We start from the raw sequence: 18,569 nt of genomic DNA, 5'->3' as shown, positions 1-18,569 counted from the left end.
TCATATTTTTTATAATCAACCAACTTACCTAACTTTATTAATAGAATCAAATAAATTTTATATTAAAAACCGGAGGAGTATTAAATTATTAATAAACGAAGAGGAGAGGTCAAAAGGCCAGAAAAACGGAGAGCACTAAACAGGGTACTCTGCCTCAATTTCAAACACATCAAAAAGACGCCATCCTTTTTCATTTCATCACTCTGCAAGATCAATATTGTTCCCACAAACAAAAAAACAAAGAAAAAAAATTTTTAGCCCATGAGGCCCATCCTGTCTTCCAAGCCGAAGCAATCAAAGGAACTTCAATTTCCCTTTTTTCAGTAAATTTGCATCAGAAACATGGGATGTTTTAGTGCACAACAATATGAAAACTTATTAACAGAGCCATCTAGAAGCGTATGACATCGTATAATCTGAATATTACAACGACTATAGAGAGCATATACACACACACTCTCATCACTTGAATATCTATATATATCTACACACACACAGATATGCATAAAAAGTCCTTCTAAGAACGCAGTATGATGAACCTTTAATTAATAATCTCAGAACTTCCGTAAAATGATATGGCTGCCATGCTGAGGGCGAAGGCTCAAAACTGAGATAGGAGCATGAGCATAAGATGGAGAAAGCTCAAAAGAGAAGTTTTGGAGAATTAGGGACAAAGCCATTTTAGCTTCAAGTAAAGCAAAATTTTGACCCGGGCATATCCTTGGACCCCAAGCAAATGGAATATATGAACCTTGGCTCTTGGTTGCTTTAGAGATTCCTTCAGAAAATCTCCGTGGGTTGAACTCCTTTGCATCTTCTCCCCACAATTCAGAATCTTGTTGTACCCAGATGACTGGAATCTCAACTCGAGTTCCAGCTGGTAAATTCAAATTTCCAAGTCTTGTATCCTTTGATATGACCCTGTCCAACGTAAGAGCTGGAGGGTATAATCTAAGAACCTCATATAATATCATGCTTACCTATCACGCAAACGCAAACATCATTGGATATAATTCTAGCATAATCAAATCTAAAGCAAAACGTAATGATACTTTTGAATGACATGAATCTGAGTCACTTAAAACATATATAACATCATGTTCATGTAGTCTTACTAGTTGGAGGCGATTTAAGTCATCAAAGCCAGGGATTTGAGTGCCGACTACTTGAAAGACTTCTTCTCTTGCTTGAGATTGCCAATTTGGATATTCGCATAGAAGCACGATCGTCCAATTAAGGAGAACAGAGGTTGTCTCTTGTCCTGCCAGATAGAACAATTTACATTCCCTAATGACATCATCAATATTCATTCCCATGTTCTGGTTGTTTCCTTTCTCTCTGATTTCTTTGCGATTGGATTCCAAGAGTAGATCTAACAGATCATCACTTGGGGCCTGTCCTGCCTCCCTTGCTTTCTCCCTTTTGTGAATGATTGCCCTCACAGACGTTTGTATTTCTTTCTCAATTTCTTTTAATCTCCTATTCAACTTAGTTGGTACAAATCTATAGATACAAAAGTATAGGATGTAATCAACTGAGTATGTAATTGTTCTTTTTAGCATAATTAACTATGAATATAAACCCAATAGAACTTTAATATTATTAATAATAATTTTTTGCAAGATAATTACCTCCAGCCTGGGATGTAAATAGAACGAAAGATCTCGGCAGTAAGAATAATTTGTTCAGATTGGAGTTGAAATATTCGTTGTCCTTCTTCATAACTGCTTCCAAATGCAGTTCGAGAAATAACATCACTGGTCATAGTCTGAAAGAAAGGCCAGATATCTATCTCGCAACATCCTCTTCCATTTTCATTCACTAATCTCACCCATTTCTTGACCATCTCATTACAACTCTCATAGAATGCAGGCACCATTAGCTACCACAAATTGAAGCTTTGAAATTAGGGAAAATAAGGAATAAATTACTCTTATTTTAAGAGAATTAACACATGGAAAAAGAAAGTACATATACCTTTAACTTCTCCAAATAAAAGGCGGGGTTGATAATTCTTCTGTGTTTGGTCCATTTTTCGCCATTGTAGCCTACAAGCCCACTGACTAAAAGTTCACTAAGTGGATTGTCAGAAATCTTTTCAAATACAGAAATGTTTGTAAACACTTCCTTTATGTCTTCTGGGTTTGTAATTGTTACCATTGGATTTGGACCAAACCACATAAAGCAATTCTTGCCTGCAGTAAATCAATAGAGATTCAAGACCACTATATATCAGACATATTAGCAGTACACAAGGCATATAGAAGGGTTTAGTTTAGTGGTGAACAATACAGAGCAGTGCAGAAGGCATATAGAACAGTTTCTCCCTCAAACAAAGTACCAAGTCACTCTTAAGATGAATACTTCGAAGAAAATCACAGATGAAAATAAACTGTTTTACAGGACAGAGGAGAGAAGCTAGGGACAACATAGGAAGAGGCATACCATATTTTTGAATCATTTGGTGATGAAAAGGAATAGTACGAGGAATGATATCATCATGTAGGTTGATGGGCTTAGAGCTGGCTTCTTGAATCATCTGATCCATCTCCTTCAAGTCTCCGAACCCAAGTCTGTATGAGTTTCCCTTCAGATTCTGCCTTCTGAGAAATCTCTCGAGTCGTTTCGGCCTCAGCCACAACCAATTCACCACTCTTCTGATCACTATCACTATCGCAATGATAACTATACCGGCAATAAGAGAACTTGCTACTGTCAGTGACTGAGTTTCTGGAGCTTCCATGGCGGCACAGAGAGAAAACATAGTTGTGGGGGGCTCAAATTAAACGACGAGAATGGCCGAAGATCAATGAACATGCGTTATATAAATCTGACCTTTGAAGAAGATAGAGGGTCACAATTTAAGCAAATCTTTGTTTCATTTTTGGGTCAATTCAAGCAGGTAGAAATTGTTGCTTTTTTTCCCTTTTTTAAATCTTCACGGTGTTTGGATAGATACAAAACTATAGTTTTAAAGGTGTTTTTACCATGTATGAAATACATATGTAGAGTATTTTGTCTCGATTTATAAAAAAAAATGCTTTTCAAAAACTTTTTTTTTTACAGTTAGGCAAACGCCCCTTTCATTTTAGTGGTTATCTCCCTAATTCCATGTCCACATTTTCCCACTTACAATTGATTAAGCAAATGATTGAGACAGCGTTGACTGATGTGCAGAGCAGCGGATCCGATTTTGCCACAAACTTCTCAAATTGGAACTGCTTTCTCTTCTTACTAAGTTATTGACTATTGAGAACTTGATTAATTTTTTCCCTTAAAAAAACTCTTCATATTTAAAGATAGATGTAATTTTTCCCTTTCTCATTTTCCAAGACGTAATTTATAATTTGAAATAAAAGTAAATTTGGAATTTTTTATTTTAAAAAAACCAATAATTTAAACACTTCTCAATCATTGTGCTGAAATAATATTAAGGTGCCTTAATAAGAAGAAAAAATCCCAAAAAAATGATGATTAAATTTTAAAATTTCTAAATTAGTATTGGTTATTGTTCTCGTAAAGAAAATAACTACATTCAAAAAGTAAATAACAATACATATTTATAGTTATTCCTGATTTGGAATTGTAAAATTCTGCGGTCATTTTTTTAAATTTTTTCTAATAAAAATTTGATTAATATTTTTCCACCACAACTATATCAGCCTATGAATGCACAGGAAGAGATTAGAGTTGGGGTCTCAGACACATACCATTCATATATTATTTTTAAAATTCAGTGGAAGCAATCAAGGAACTTCAATATCCCTCCTTACCTAAATTTGCATCAGAAATACATGATTTTTTTTTTAATTACACAACGAAATTACAACTTACTAGCGGAGTCATCTAGAAGCATATAACATTGTATGATATGAATAATAGGACAGTCATTCAATGACTATAGACAGCAAATACATACATATTTTCATGACTTGCGTACACAAACGCACAGCATAAAATTGCTTCTCAGAATGTACGGTATGACGACGCTGTAAGTAGTAATTCTAGAGTTTCCGTAAAATGATATGGGTGCCATGCTGAGGGCGAAGGGTCAGAACCGAAATAGGAGCATGAGTATAAGATGGAGAAAATTCAAGAGAGAAGTTTTGGAGAATTAAGGACAAAGCCATTTTAGCTTCAAGCAAAGTAAAATTTTGGCCTGGGCATATCCTTGGACCCCAAGCAAATGGGATATATGAACATTGGCTCTTAGTTGCTTTAGAGATTCCTTCAGAAAATCTCTGTGGATTGAACTCCTTTGCATCTTCTCCCCACAATTCAGAATCTTGTTGTATCAAAATTATTGGAATTGCAACTCGAGTTCCAGCTTGTAAACTCAAATTTCCAAGTTTTGCATCTTTTGATACGACCCTCGTTGCTACAGGACCTGGGGGATATAGCCTAAGAACCTCGTACAATATCATACTTACCTATTACACAAACAAATGTCATTGACTATTATTTTAGTGTAATAGAGTGTGAAGAAAAATGTTAATCACACTTCTAAAGAACATGAATATAAAACATATAAGACATCATGATCATATAGCCTTACCACTTTGAGTCGATTTATGCCATCATAATCAGGAGTTTGACTACCGAACACTTGGAAGACTTCTTCTCTTGCTTTTGATTGCCAATTAGGATACTTACAAAGTAGCACAATTGTCCAATTAAGGAGAACAGAGGTTGTCTCTTGTCCTGCAAAGTAGAACAATTTACATTCCTTTATAACTTCTTCAATGCTCATTCCCATGTTCTTGTTATCGCCATTGTGTCTGATTTCTCTGTGATTAGATTCCAAAAGCATATCTAATAGATCGTCACTTGGGGCTTGTCCCGTTTCCCTAGCCTTCTCCCTTTTTTGAATGATTCCTCTTACTGATGCTTGTATTTCTTTCTCTATTTCTTTCAATCTCCTATTCAACTTCGTCGGTACAAATCTATACATACACAAGAGAGTATATAACACTTCTTTCTAACATAATTTACTAGGAATATAAGCCTCATAAGACTTTAATAATAATTTTTCTCAGGCTAATTACCTCCAGCCGGGGATGTAAACAGAACGAAGGACTTGGAGGGTAAGAAGAACTTGTTCAGCTTGAAGTTTGAATATTTGTTGGCCCTCTTCATAACTACTTCCAAAAGCAGTTCGAGAAATAACATCACTTGTCATGGTTTGAAAGAAAGGCCACACATCTATCTCATAGTAACCCCTTTCATTTTCATTCACTAGTCTCATCCATTTTTTTATCATATCATCACAACTCTCACAAAATGCAGGCAACATTAGCTGCCACAAGTTTAAGCTTTGGAATTAGGAAAAAGACAAAAAGCATATGTCACCTTAATTAAGAGAATTAACACATGAAAAAAAGGAAGGAAAAAAAAATACCTTCAACTTCTCTACATGAAAGGCGGGGTTGATAATTCTTCTGTGTTTCGCCCATTTTTCACCATTGTAGTCTACGAGTCCAGTAATTAAAAATTTACTCAATGGATTGCTAGGAACCTTTTCAAATACAGAAATGTTGCTAAAAACCTCTTTTATATCTTCTGGGTTTGCAATTGTCACCATTGGAGTTGGACCAAACCACATAAAGGAATTCTTGCCTATAATAAAAATAAATCAGTAGAGATTCAAGACCACATAAAGTGATTCTTACTATATATCAAACATATAAGCATGGGTTCAATTTCAATTAGTTCGGTGGCAAACAATACGGAGCAGTGCATACAGCACATAAAGGAGTTTCTCCCTCCGGCTTTGTTTGGTTCAACAGAAGGCAGGGGAGGGGAGGGAAGGGAAGGGGAGAGGATGGCAAGAGAGGTTATGAGTTTTGTTTGGTTGGAGAAAAGAGTAAGGGAGGGGGGATTTCTTCTTTGGTTCATAAAAGAAGGGGAGAGAAGGTAATTATAAATTAGCAAATATGTCATTGTCTCTATATTTAGACTATTTTATTCTTTGATTACAATATTTTTATGCAGGAGATATAAAATTAGTAAGAGAAGAAAATATGACAAATAAAGACTGTTTTGTATTTAAACTTTTTAGGTAGGACCTTAATGTAATTTTCCTTTTTAAATATCATATCACAAAATTTTTTTGTTAGTTTTGGGTACTAAATTAATATACATACATTTTAACTTACATACTAATCTAGTGTATCATTAAAGTTACCGTTTACATTGACATCGATTGCAGTAGAAAGAGTAGTTAACGTGTGGTATGAAATTCAAAATAAGATACACCTTTTTAGGACAACACGATAAAATCGGAACCAAAATTTAACTAATGATCTTTTCATTTTCAAGTAACAGACTTTGCTAATCTTGCTTATCAAATCACCAAAGATAATATGATGCAAATTTGGGAAGAGACGTAGGAAACACTAGAATCTAATAGATATATTAGCTATTATATATTTGGAGATGGACGAGCAGGGGGAGGAGGCAGAAATGACGACAGCGTTAGTGAACTATGCTCCAGATATAAAATTGATGAGAGAAGAAAATATGACAAATGAAGATGGAAGAAAAAGAAAAGAGGTGAAAAGGAGTTTCTAATAAGAAAAACAAACTTAGAATATTAAAAAACTAGTATGAATAGTTTAGTCAATATTAAACATAATATTTCTCTCTTCCTCGCTCCCCTTACAAGCCTCCAACCAAACAGAGCCTCAAACAAAGGCTCACGGATGAAATACGTGACAGAGGAGAGAAGACGGGGACAACATAGGAAAGGGTGTACCATAGTTTTGAATCAGTTGATGACGAAAAGGAATGACACGAGGAATGATCTCATCGTCTAAGTTGATGGGCTTAGATTTGGCTTCTTGAATCATCTGAGACATCTCCTTCAAGTCTCCGAACCCCAGCCTGTACGGGTTTCCCTTTAGATTCTGTCTTCTGAGATATCTCTCAAGTCGTTTCGGTCTCAGCCACAGCCAATTCACCACTCTTCCGATCACTCCCACTATCACAAAGATAACTATACCAGCAATAAGAGAATTTGCAACTCTCAGTGAAGGGATTTCTAGAGCTTCCATGGCTAAACGGAGAAAGAACAGAGTTTGGGGGACTAAAATTAAACTACGACGATCACTGAAGATCAGTGGACATGGGTCACATTAGATCTGATCTTTGAAGAATAGAGGGGGTCCCAATTTAAGGGGATTTTCTTTCTTTCTTTCTTCATTTTTTTATTTCTTTTTTGGCCCCTTTTTATTTCAGCGGCTCTCTCCCTCGTCACTTGTGCCCTTTTGTCAAAAACATGTTTTTAATTAGTCAAAGTCTTACATTGACCCAAAGCAATGGAAGGAACCTTCCTTTTAGAGAATTTTCAACAGAAACTCGTGATTTTCTAGAACACGAAAAATTAAAATATATAATTTCCAAGCGAGCCATCTAGAAGCATATAACACTGATCTGAATAATTAGATAATCGTCCCACGGCTATATATATACACACATATATAGAGGATTAAGATGTATTTAGCATCCGGCACCCTAAAAATTTTATAATACATCCAACACTCTGAAATATTTTTTTAAGTACATCTAGCACCGTGAAATATTTTTTAGTGCATCCAACACGTCAAAATATTTTGCATCTTCTTCCCACAATTGCGGATCTTATTGTACGGTAATTATTGGAATTGCAACTTAAGTTCCAGTTGATAAACTTAGATTTCAGAGTCTTGTATCCTTTGATACAACCATCATCACCAAAGGAGATGATATGAGTCTCCTACCTAATAGGTTAGTCTTTTAGGATAGGTTCTCCTTTTGAGCTTATACTTATTATATTGATGTTTTCGTTGAGAGTCAACCAATAGCAAAAGGCTACCTGCGAAATAAGAAGACTGAGTGAAGTGCTGTAGAGTAAAGCTACTGGGAATATCAACTCTCGAGAAGGATACTCTATTATGAGTTTCACATTGAGAAATCTCACAACTGTTATGGGATTTATAAGTTCAAAGGGTTTTTCCTTCTTATAGAATAGTCTTTTGGACTTGAGCTTTCCTTTTAAACTTATACTCATCACAAGAGCCGGAAAATTTAATCTAAGAACCTCGCACAATATCATACTTATCTATAACATACAAATATTAATGATACTTTGGAATGACATGGAATCGGTAAAATAGAAAATAACGATAGAATATCGTATACATATAATCTTACCATTTTCACTCGATTTAAACCATCATAATCACGTGCTTGAGTGCCGAATACTTGGAAGACTTCTTCTCTTGCCTCTGTTTGCCAATTGGGATATTTATACAGTAACACAATTGTCCAAGTAAGGAGAACAGAGGTTGTCTCTTGTCCTGCAAAGTAGAATAACTTACATTCCTTTATGACATCTTCAATGCTCATCCCCATGTTCTTGTTGTTGCCATTGTCTTTGATTTCTCTATGATTAGATTCCAAAAGCGTATCTAATAGATCATTACTTGGGGCATCTCCTGCTTCCTTGGCCTTCTCCCTTTTCTGAATGATTCCTTTGACCAACACTTGTATTTCTTTCAATCTCCAGTTCAACTTAGCTGCTACAAATTTTTACATACACAAGCAAGATACGATCAAAGTGAGCAGTATATAACTGATTTTTCATAATTTATTAAACCTTTAAGCAAGAAAGGACTTTAATTCTAAAGATAAACTTTCTCAAACAAATTACCTCCTTCCGGGAATATTAACAGAACGAATGACGTTGAGGGTAAGATGAGCTTGTTCAGGTTGGAGTTGGAATATCCGTTGGCCTTCTTCATAACTGCTTCCAAAAGCTGTTCGAGAAATAGCATCACTGGTCATGCTTGAAAGAAAAGCCATGCGTCTATCTCACAACATGCGTTTTTTGTTTTCACCCACCAAGCTAACCCATTTCCTTACCATTCCATTACAACTTTCATATAATGCCGGTAACATTAGCTGCCACAAAATTAAGCTTTGTATCAAGTTCATACATAGACATAATTTTGGTTAATCGAAGAAAGGTACGTACATTGCCCTTAAAAGAGTTAAACAGAGAAAGAAAATATACCTTTAACTTCTCCAAATGTAAGGCAGGGTTGATAATTCTCCTGTGTTTAACCCATTTGTCGCCATTGTAGTCTAATATCCCAGTAATGATCAATTTAAACAGTGGATTGTGAGGAAGCTTACAAATACAGAAATGTTGCTTAAAACCTCCTTTATGTCTTCTGGGTTTGCAGCTGTCACTGCCGAATATGGACCAAACCACATAAAGGAATTATTACCTGCAATAAAAACAACTCAATGCAGCTTCAAAACACAAACTATATGTATCATTAAAACATATGACCATGAAGGGGCATACCATAGTTTTGAATCATCTGGTGATGAAAGGGAAGAGCACGAGGGATAGTATCATCCTCTGTATTGATAGGCTTTGAGTAGGCTTCTTGAAACATCTGAACCATTTCCTTTAAGTCTCCTAAGCCAAGTAGTCTGTAAGAGTTTACTTTGAGGTTCTGTCGTCTAAGACATCTCTCGAGTCGTTTAGGCCTCAGCCATCCCCAGTTCACCACTTTTCCTATCACTATCACTGTCACCACCATAACTATAGCAGCAATCATAGAATTTGCTTCCATGACTCTGAACAGGAAGCAGAGATCAGAGTTAGGATCTCAAACTGAATGAAGAGGATCGCCGACAGGTCAATGGACACGCACGCCTCATATCTTATTTTGAAGATTTGAGTGGATTTTCTTTTTGTAATTTGTTTGGATGAATTGGATTATTAATTTAGTTAATTTAACTAGTTAATTTAAATAAACGGTTTCCTTAGCAATAGCAACGAGAACAGCCTGCAAAACCAGCCCCCACAATAATCAAATTACAAAATTACTTTATGAATAATGCGGCTTGTTATATATAAATTTATTGAAATATCAAAGAGGAAAGGAAGAAAAAATAGTTAAGTGTGGATGAAACATCAAATTCAGCTAATTGCATAATCTTTGTGAAAACCTTACACATCATGATTTCTTTTGGGAAGGCATAAGAAAAATTAATCTCCTTCGAATTACAGAGTACAGCCTCATATTTCGTAATGTGATATGGTGTAGTGAATAGAACATCCTAACCTTCAAGTCCTTATATTTAGATCCAGAAAAAGGAAGGAGGAATTGTTCAGAGTTGGGGTCCCCAATTAAATCACCAAATAAGGTCAATGGCAGGCCTCGCATCGTATTATGAAGATCGGAAAATGTCTTTTTAGGTGACTTTTCCGGCTTTGCTCAACTCATTAAGGTGCATTTCAGTGTCTCTCTCCCTAGTTCCTTGTCGACATTTGCCCTTTTACAATTGATTTAAGCAAATGATTGAGACAGCGTTGACTGATGTGCAGAGCAGTTGATCCATTTTTGCCACATACTTGTCTTTTTTTTTTTTGGGGGAGGGGGTATAGCTGTAGGGACCCATATCATATCCCAGGAAGAGGGAACCGTCTCTTTCTTCTCATAACGTATTTGGATAAAAACAAAAATGTGATTTTAAAATTATTTTTATGGTATAATATGAAGAAGTTTATCTCAATTTATAAAAAAATATTTTAAATGACAGCTTTCTTTTCTTTTCTTTTTTGAAGATGTAAAAGCAAACTTGAAATTTTTTATTTTTTAAAAAAATAATAATTTAAACACTCATTAATTCTGCCGAAATAATATTGAGATGCCTTAATAAGAATTCAAGTAATATTTCACCACTCTAACTACATCAACGATGATAGAATTTTGGAGCTTCCATGGATGCACAGAAAGAGATCAGAGGTGAAGTCTCAGAGTCAGACACATACCCCTCATATATTACTTCTAAAATTAGAGGAATTTTTTTTTTTTGGAAACTCAATGAAAGCAATCAAAGGGACTCTAATTTCCCTCCAACAGTAAATTTAGATACAAAACAAAATTAAAACTTACTAACAGAGTCATCTAAAAGCATATAACATTGTATAATATGAATACTAGGATAGTCATTCAATGACTACAGACAGCAAATACAAACATATTTTCATGACTTGCGTAAACAAACGCACGCATAAAATTATTTCTTAGAACGTATGGTATGATGACGCTTTAACTAATAACTCTAGAGTTTCCGTAAAATGATATGGGTGCCATGCTGAGGGCGAAGGGTCATAACTGACATAGGAGCATGAGCATAAGATGGAGAAAATTCAAGAGAGAAGTTTTGGAGAATCAAGGACAAAGCCATTTTAGCTTCAAGCAAAGTAAAATTTTGGCCTGGGCATATCCTTGGACCCCAAGCAAATGGGATATATGAACACTGGCTCTTAGTTGCTTTAGAGATTCCTTCAGAAAATCTTTCTGGATTGAACTCCTTTGCATCTTCTCCCCACAATTCAGAATCTTGGTGTATAAAAATTACTGGAACTGCAACTCGAGCTCCAGCTGGTAAACTCAAATTTCCAAGTCTTGCATCCTTTGATACGACCCTATTCACTATAAGAGCTGGAGGGTATAATCTAAGAACCTCGTACAATATCATACTTACCTGTTCCATAAATGAATATTATTGACTATTATTCTAGTGTAATCAAGTGTGAAGAAAAATGTTAATGAAGCTTCTAAATGACATGAATCTAAAACATTTAAAACATATAAGATATCATATTCATATATCCTTACCACTTTGAGGCGATTTATGCCATCATAATCAGGAGTTTGGTTACCGAATACTTGGAAGACTTCTTCTCTTGCTTTGGATTGCCAATTAGGATACTTACAAAGTAGCACAATTGTCCAATTAAGGAGAACAGCAGTTGTCTCTTGTCCTGCAAAGTAGAACAATTTACATTCCTTTATCACTTCTTCAATGCTCATTCCCATGCTCTTGTTGTTGCCATTGTCCTTGATTTCTCTGCGATTCGATTCCAAAAGCATATCTAATAAATCATCACTTGGGGCTTGTCCTGTTTCCCTAGCCTTCTCCCTTTTCTGAATGATTCCTCTTACCGACGCTTGTATTTCTCTCTCTATTTCTTTCAATCTCCTATTCAACTTCGTTGGTACAAATCTATACATACATAAGAGAGTACATAACGCTTCTTTTTAATTTACTAGGAATATAAACCTCATAAGACTTTAATAATAATTTTTCTCAGGCTAATTACCTCCAGCCGGGGATGTAAACAGAACGAAGGACTTGGAGGGTAAGAAGAACTTGTTCAGCTTGAAGTTTGAATATTTGTTGGCCCTCTTCATAACTACTTCCAAAAGCAGTTCGAGAAATAACATCACTTGTCATGGTTTGAAAGAAAGGCCACACGTCTATCTCACAGCAACCTTTTTCATTTTCATTCGCTAGTCTCACCCATTTTTTTACCATATCGTTACAACTCTCACGGAATGCAGGCAACATTAGCTGTCATAAGTTTAAGCCTTGAAATTAGAGGGGGGGAAAAGCATAAATCACTCTTAATTAAGAGAATTAACACATGAAACAAGGAAGGAAAGTATACTTTTAACTTCTCCAAATGGAAGGCGGGGTTGATAATTCTCCTGTGTTTCGTCCATTTTTCACCATTGTAGTCTATGAGTCCAGTAATTAAAAATTTACTCAATGGATTGCTAGGAACCTTTTGAAATACAGAAATGTTGCTAAAAACCTCTTTTATGTCTTCCGGGTTTGTAACTGTCACCAGTGGAGTTGGACCAAACCACATAAAGGAATTCTTGCCTATAATAAAAATAAATCAGTAGAGATTCAAGACCACATAAAGTGATTCTCACTATATATCAAACACATCAATTTCAATTAGTTCAGTGGCGAAACAATACGGAGCAGAGCATACGGCAGATAGAGGAGTTTCTCCCTCTAACAAAGACTCAGACGAAATACAGAACAAAGGAGAGAAGACGGGGACAACATAGGAAGGGGTGTACCATAGTTTTGAATCATTTGATGATGAAAAGGAACGGTACGAGGAATGATCTCATCGTCTAAGTTGATGGGCTTAGATTTGGCTTCTTGAATCATCTGAGACATCTCCTTCAAGTCTCCGAACCCTAGTCTGTACGGGTTCCCCTTTAGATTCTGCCTTCTGAGATATCTCTCAAGTCGTTTTGGCCTCAGCCACAGCCAATTCACCACTCTTCCGATCACTACGACTATCACGAAAATAGCCATACCAGCAATAAGAGAATTTGCAACTCTCAGTGAAGGAATTTCTAGAGCTTCCATGGCTGAACAGAGAAAGAACAGAGTTTGGGGGACTCAAATTAAACAACGACAATCGCCGAAGATCAATGGACATGGGACATAAAAGTATGGTCTTTAAATAACAGAAAGGGTCCCAATTTAAGTGGGTTTTTCTTCCTCTCTTTGGCTATGTTTGGATTGCAGCTGGAAGAGCCAAAAGTGCCTGGGAAAGCGTGAAACTGAGGTTAGTGACTTATTGTGGTTTAGAAGATTGTTTGGATAGGGCTTCTTTTCTAACTGACTTATCCAACGCAATCTGGATCAACTTTTCCAACTGACTTATGGGAAAATTGTGTAAAGCTTATGATCTAATTAGTTATCTGATTTCATTTACTTTAATTAGAGACCAAATAAATTTTAATTTATATTCATGTTTGTCCATCATGTATATTTAATTAATTATCTACAATATGTTTTCAAATTTTTCTCCGTAACAAATATTTTTATTTTATAATCTCACAAATAAACTATTTATATTTTCATAATAATTTTATATATTTTTTCAAACTATTATCACATTAAAAACTTAAATTTCAAACACTACTATTCAATAAAGTTCATGCTCTTTTCAGTCATTTTACAACTAAACTAACTTTTCTATTAATCATCCAAACAACTTTTAACTTTTTCAACTGACTTTTTATAAGCACCTATCCAAACACAAATTGCATTACACTGACTGACTTTTACTCTAACTTCAGTTACAAAAGTCAATTGGACTAGAAGTCAGTTTTGTCCAACGCCAATCCAAACATACCTTTTATTGGTGCACAAGCTGGTTGGATTGTTCCTTTTATTTCTTTTTTTAATCTTTATTTCCATGAGACTCTCCTTTGTCCCATGTCCCCATTTTCCAACTTGCCAAGTAACCATTGACTGAAGCAAATTGATTAAGACAGCGTTGACTGAGTGGCATGCAGCCGAGTCCGGTCCCCCTAAGCGTGGAAGACACGCACACACATATAACTCTGTTTTTGAGATCTAAAACAGGGGTAGGTAAACCTCTGTTTATAAATACATAGAGATAATCCTCTGTCGTTAACCCAGCAACATCTTTTGCTTAAATGGTTGATTGATGATCAACAGGTTGGCCCTTGGCTCTGCGCTAGGAATTACAGATGCAAATTTTAAAAAAAAAACAAAGAAAAGAAAGGAATTCCATTTATTTCGCCTGCATTTTAGAAAGCGAGGAATTGTCAGCAGGTACAACTATGTCCAAGATTCTCACAACGTGGATGACCTTCTTTCTAAAATTCTTCGCACCGAAGTTAAAGGCAAACATTTTATCAAAAGCATACTCTTAATTAGTCAAAGTTTCACATTGACCACAAAGCAACGGAAGGAACTTTCCCTTGAGTAAATTTTCAACCGATACTTGTGATTTTCTAGAACCACTTGAGCCGACGAGAACCACGTTTTCCTGACTTACCCACTTACATGGATATACATATATATATATATATGAGCATATTATTTACATAATCATTTATATATATCATCAATATAAATATATGTGTGTCTAAAGAGCATATGTTAACAACCCATGAAAGGAAAAAGAACAGTGCTACCTAAAATAAATTAAAAGGAAAATCGTAAAGGACGAGCGCATAAATGGTCTTATTGTGCTGAATTGGTTTTATCATAATCAAACAAGATATTATAATGTTATGAATAAGCGCTATAATCTTTCACTATGTTACATGGTTATTTTTTGGCGTAATGTGTTGCAGAGTTATTTGAGTCTAACACTCTGCACACGTACAAGAGCCTCAGAATTATGATTGTAATTTAATGCAAACTTTAGTGAAAATTTCAAGCTCAATTGATCCAAAACAGCCGACGAAACTTTCCCTTTAGTGAATATGCAACAGAAACATGATTTTCCAGTACACAAAAAAAAAAAAAAAACACACAATTACTAATTCAGCCATCTAGAGGCATATGACACTGTATGACTCGAATACTAGCATAACCATCAAGTATACATGTATATGTTCATGACTTACTCACACATATATAACATGCCCATGTAGAAGAACAAGGTTTATTGATATTATCCTTGTACAGACAAACAGGCATACATATCCACAAAATTCCCTCTGTAAAGAGTGTAGTCTGACGAATGTTTAACTAAGAATTTTGGAGCTTTCGTAAAATGATATGGGTGCCATGTTGTGGGTGAAGGGTCAGTACTATGGAGGGAGAATGAGTATAAGATGGAGAAAGCTCAAAAGAAAATTTTTGAAGAATTAAGGACAAAGCCATTTTAGCTTCAAGCAAGGCAAAGTTTTGGCCAGGGCATATTCTTGGACCCAAAGTAAATGGAAGATACGAGGTTTGGTTCTTGGTTGCCTTGGAGATTCCTTCAGAGAATCTTTGTGGATTAAACTCTTTTGCATCTTCTCCCCATAATTGAGGATCTTGTTGTATTATAATTATTGGAATTGCAACTTGAGTTCCACTTGATAAACTTAGATTTCCGAGTCTTGTATCTTTGGATACAACCCTCATCACCAAAGGAGCAGGAGGGTACAGCCTAAGAACCTCATACAATATCATACTTACCTATAACATAAAAATATTAATGATACTTTAGAATGACATGGAATCGATAAAATAGAAAACAAAAACAGGACATCATATTCATACAATCTTACCACTTTGAGTTGATTTAAACCATCATAATCAGGTACTTGAGCTTGATTGCCGAATACTTGGAAGACTTCTTCTCTTGCTTTTGATTGCCAATTGGGATACTTACAGAGTAACACGATTGTCCAATTAAGGAGAACAGATGTTGTCTCTTGTCCTGCAAAGTAGAACAATTTACATTCCTTTATGACATCTTCAATGCTCATTCCCATGTTCTTGTTGTTGCCATTGTCTTTGATTTCTCTGCGATTAGATTCCAAAAGCATATCTAATAGATCATCACTTGGGGCATGTCCTCCTTCCCTAGCCTTCTCCCTTTTCTGAATGATTCCTTTGACCAATACTTGTATTTCTTTCTCTATTTGTTTCAATCTCCTGTTTAACTTAGTTGGTACAAATCTTTACATGTACCAACAAGACACAATCAAAATGAGTAGTATATAACTGATTTTTCATAATTTATCAGAACTTTAAGCAAGACAGGACTTCCATTTTAATGATAAATTTTCTCAAACAAATTACCTCCATCCAGGGATATATACAGAACGAATGACGTTGAGGGTAAGATGAGCTTGTTCAGATTGGAGTTGGAATATTCGTTGGCCTTCTTCATAACTGCTTCCAAAAGCTGTTCGAGAAATAGCATCACTGGTCATGCTTTGAAAGAAAGGCCATGCGTCTATCTCACAACAAGCTTTTTCGTTTTCACCGACCAAGCTAACCCATTTCTTTACCATTCCATTACAGCTCTCATATAATGCTGGTAACATTAGCTGCCACAAACTTAAGCTTTGCATAAGTCCATACATAGACATAATTTTGGTTAAAGGGAAAAAGGTACTTACATTGCCCTGATTAAGAGAGTTCAAGAAGGAAAGAAGACATACCTTTAACTTCTCCAAATGAAAGGCAGGGTTGATAATTCTTCTGTGTTTAACCCATTTGTCGCCATTGTAGTCTAATATTCCAGTAATGATCAATTTAACCAGGGGATTGTGAGGAAGCTTTTCAAATACAGAAATGTTGCTTAAAACCTCCTTTATGTCTTCTGGGTTTGCAACTGTCACTGCTGGATATGGACCAAACCACATAAAGGAATTCATACCTGCAACAAAAGATAACTCAATACAGATTCCAAACACAAATTATATATATCATTAAAACATACTACCGTGAAGGGGCATACCATAGTTTTGAATCATCTGGTGATGAAAAGGAAGAGCACGAGGGATAATATCATCATCTATATTGATAGGCTTTGAGTAGGTTTCTTGAAACATCTGAACCATCTCCTTTAAGTCTCCAAAGCCAAGTAGTCTGTAAGAGTTTCCTTTGAGGTTCTGTCGTCTAAGACATCTCTCGAGTCGTTTAGGCCTCAGCCACACCCAATTCACCACTCTTCCTATCACTATCACTATCACCACCTTAACTATAGCAGCAATCATAGAATTGGCTTCCATGGCTCTGCAAAGGAAGCAGAGATCAGAGTTGGGGTCTCAAACAGAATGAAGAGGATCGCTGATAGGTCAATGGACACGTACGCCTCATATCTTATTTGAAGATTTGAGAGTATTTTCTTTTGTAACTTGTTCGGATAAATTGGATTACTAATTTAATATCATTTCGTACGTGGCTCTCTAAGCCACATTGTCTCTTATGGTTCAATTAGTTTAATTAGTTAACTTAAATAAATGGTTTGCATAGCGTCACCCCAACCTGTAGCCAGGTTGCTCCCATTAATATAATGTTGGCCCTCTAATTTCAATTAGAAATAGAACATAGTAGTAAGAACGAAGCAATATGGAACATGTACCAGGTTGAATATATTATATATAGGACAAAGTCTATTAGTACTGTATGTGAACACTCTTAACTTTCGGAGTGGTGGCCAAGATTTATTTTCAAATGGTCTGACCAGAATCATAGCAATTAAGATGCACTAGGAGGTTCGTTGACTTCAGTAGTTACTTTGTTGTTTTGTTTAGCTAGGATCCAAAAAAAAAAAAAAACTACTCCTCATCCATAACATAAAAGGTTTGTTAAGTTTTTTCACAAATGAAGTAATGGTGGTTAAATCATTAAATATATTCTGAAAAGATATAATTTTCTTATTTTACCCATTAAGAATGTGAGAAAATTCTATTTTATAATTAATACGACAAAAGTGAGAAAATGTTATTCTTTCAGTCTCAAATATAAGACTCATTTTGTAGTGTAAATTATAAATTTAGGACCGGAGGAGTAGTAATTATCCTGACAACTTCTTATGTGTTACACTGTAATTTTTATATAGACTACTTATATTGTGGATCAAAGAGAGTAAGTATAATTTTAAGCTTGGATGCTTTGTTATATTCTTCGACCCAACATAAATGGAAGATATGAGGTTTGGTTCTCGGTTGCTTTAGAGATTCCTTGGGAAAATTTTTATAGATTGAACTCCTTTGCATCTTTTCCCCACAATTGAGGATCTTATTGTATTACAATTATCGGAATTGTAACTTGAGTTCCAGTACGTAAACTCAAATTTACAAGTCTTGTATCCTTTGATACAAATCTGAGTACCAAAGGAGCTGGAAGGTATAGCCTAAGCACCTCATACAATATCATACTTGCCGATAACACATAAATACTAATGATACTTTGGAATGACAAGAAATCAA

The 18,569-nt window shown here is 35.4% G+C and overlaps 2 protein-coding genes across 7 annotated transcripts; both read right to left on the bottom strand.

The window, feature by feature from the left end:
• Positions 1 to 278: 278 nt before the first annotated feature.
• Positions 279 to 17,403, bottom strand: LOC114751625 (cytochrome P450 CYP72A219-like). 5 transcript variants are annotated; one of them, XM_028940288.1, is made up of 5 exons: positions 17,093 to 17,403; positions 16,794 to 17,011; positions 1,632 to 1,882; positions 1,116 to 1,503; positions 279 to 980 (listed from the first exon to the last, which is right to left on the bottom strand). In XM_028940288.1, the coding sequence occupies exons 1-5, from the start codon at positions 17,364 to 17,366 to the stop codon at positions 555 to 557; spliced, it is 1,557 nt and encodes a 518-aa protein (XP_028796121.1). In that variant the 5' UTR covers positions 17,367 to 17,403; the 3' UTR covers positions 279 to 554. The 5 variants fall into 5 exon arrangements, with proteins under 5 accessions (XP_028796121.1, XP_028796117.1, XP_028796120.1 ...); XM_028940284.1 differs by lacking the exons at positions 16,794 to 17,011; positions 17,093 to 17,403 and adding exons at positions 1,978 to 2,195; positions 2,446 to 2,810; XM_028940287.1 differs by lacking the exons at positions 279 to 980; positions 1,116 to 1,503; positions 1,632 to 1,882 and adding exons at positions 10,961 to 11,547; positions 11,682 to 12,069; positions 12,167 to 12,417.
• LOC114751627 (cytochrome P450 72A15-like) lies at positions 3,880 to 9,380 on the bottom strand. Of its 2 annotated transcripts, none has more exons than XM_028940291.1 (5): positions 9,350 to 9,380; positions 5,399 to 5,616; positions 5,046 to 5,296; positions 4,556 to 4,943; positions 3,880 to 4,430 (listed from the first exon to the last, which is right to left on the bottom strand). In XM_028940291.1, exons 1-5 carry the CDS (start codon positions 9,363 to 9,365, stop codon positions 4,005 to 4,007), a joined length of 1,299 nt encoding a protein of 432 aa, XP_028796124.1. In that variant the 5' UTR covers positions 9,366 to 9,380; the 3' UTR covers positions 3,880 to 4,004. The 2 variants fall into 2 exon arrangements, with proteins under 2 accessions (XP_028796124.1, XP_028796123.1); XM_028940290.1 differs by lacking the exon at positions 9,350 to 9,380 and adding an exon at positions 6,755 to 7,079.
• Positions 17,404 to 18,569: the final 1,166 nt, after the last annotated feature.

This window comes from Neltuma alba, unplaced genomic scaffold, assembly GCF_004799145.2.
Source record: "Neltuma alba isolate B1F8T4 unplaced genomic scaffold, ASM479914v2 tig00006992_pilon, whole genome shotgun sequence".
Taxonomy (NCBI): domain Eukaryota; kingdom Viridiplantae; phylum Streptophyta; class Magnoliopsida; order Fabales; family Fabaceae; genus Neltuma; species Neltuma alba.
Note: the sequence above shows the minus strand (reverse complement) of the source record. Positions and strands in the feature narration are given on the sequence as shown.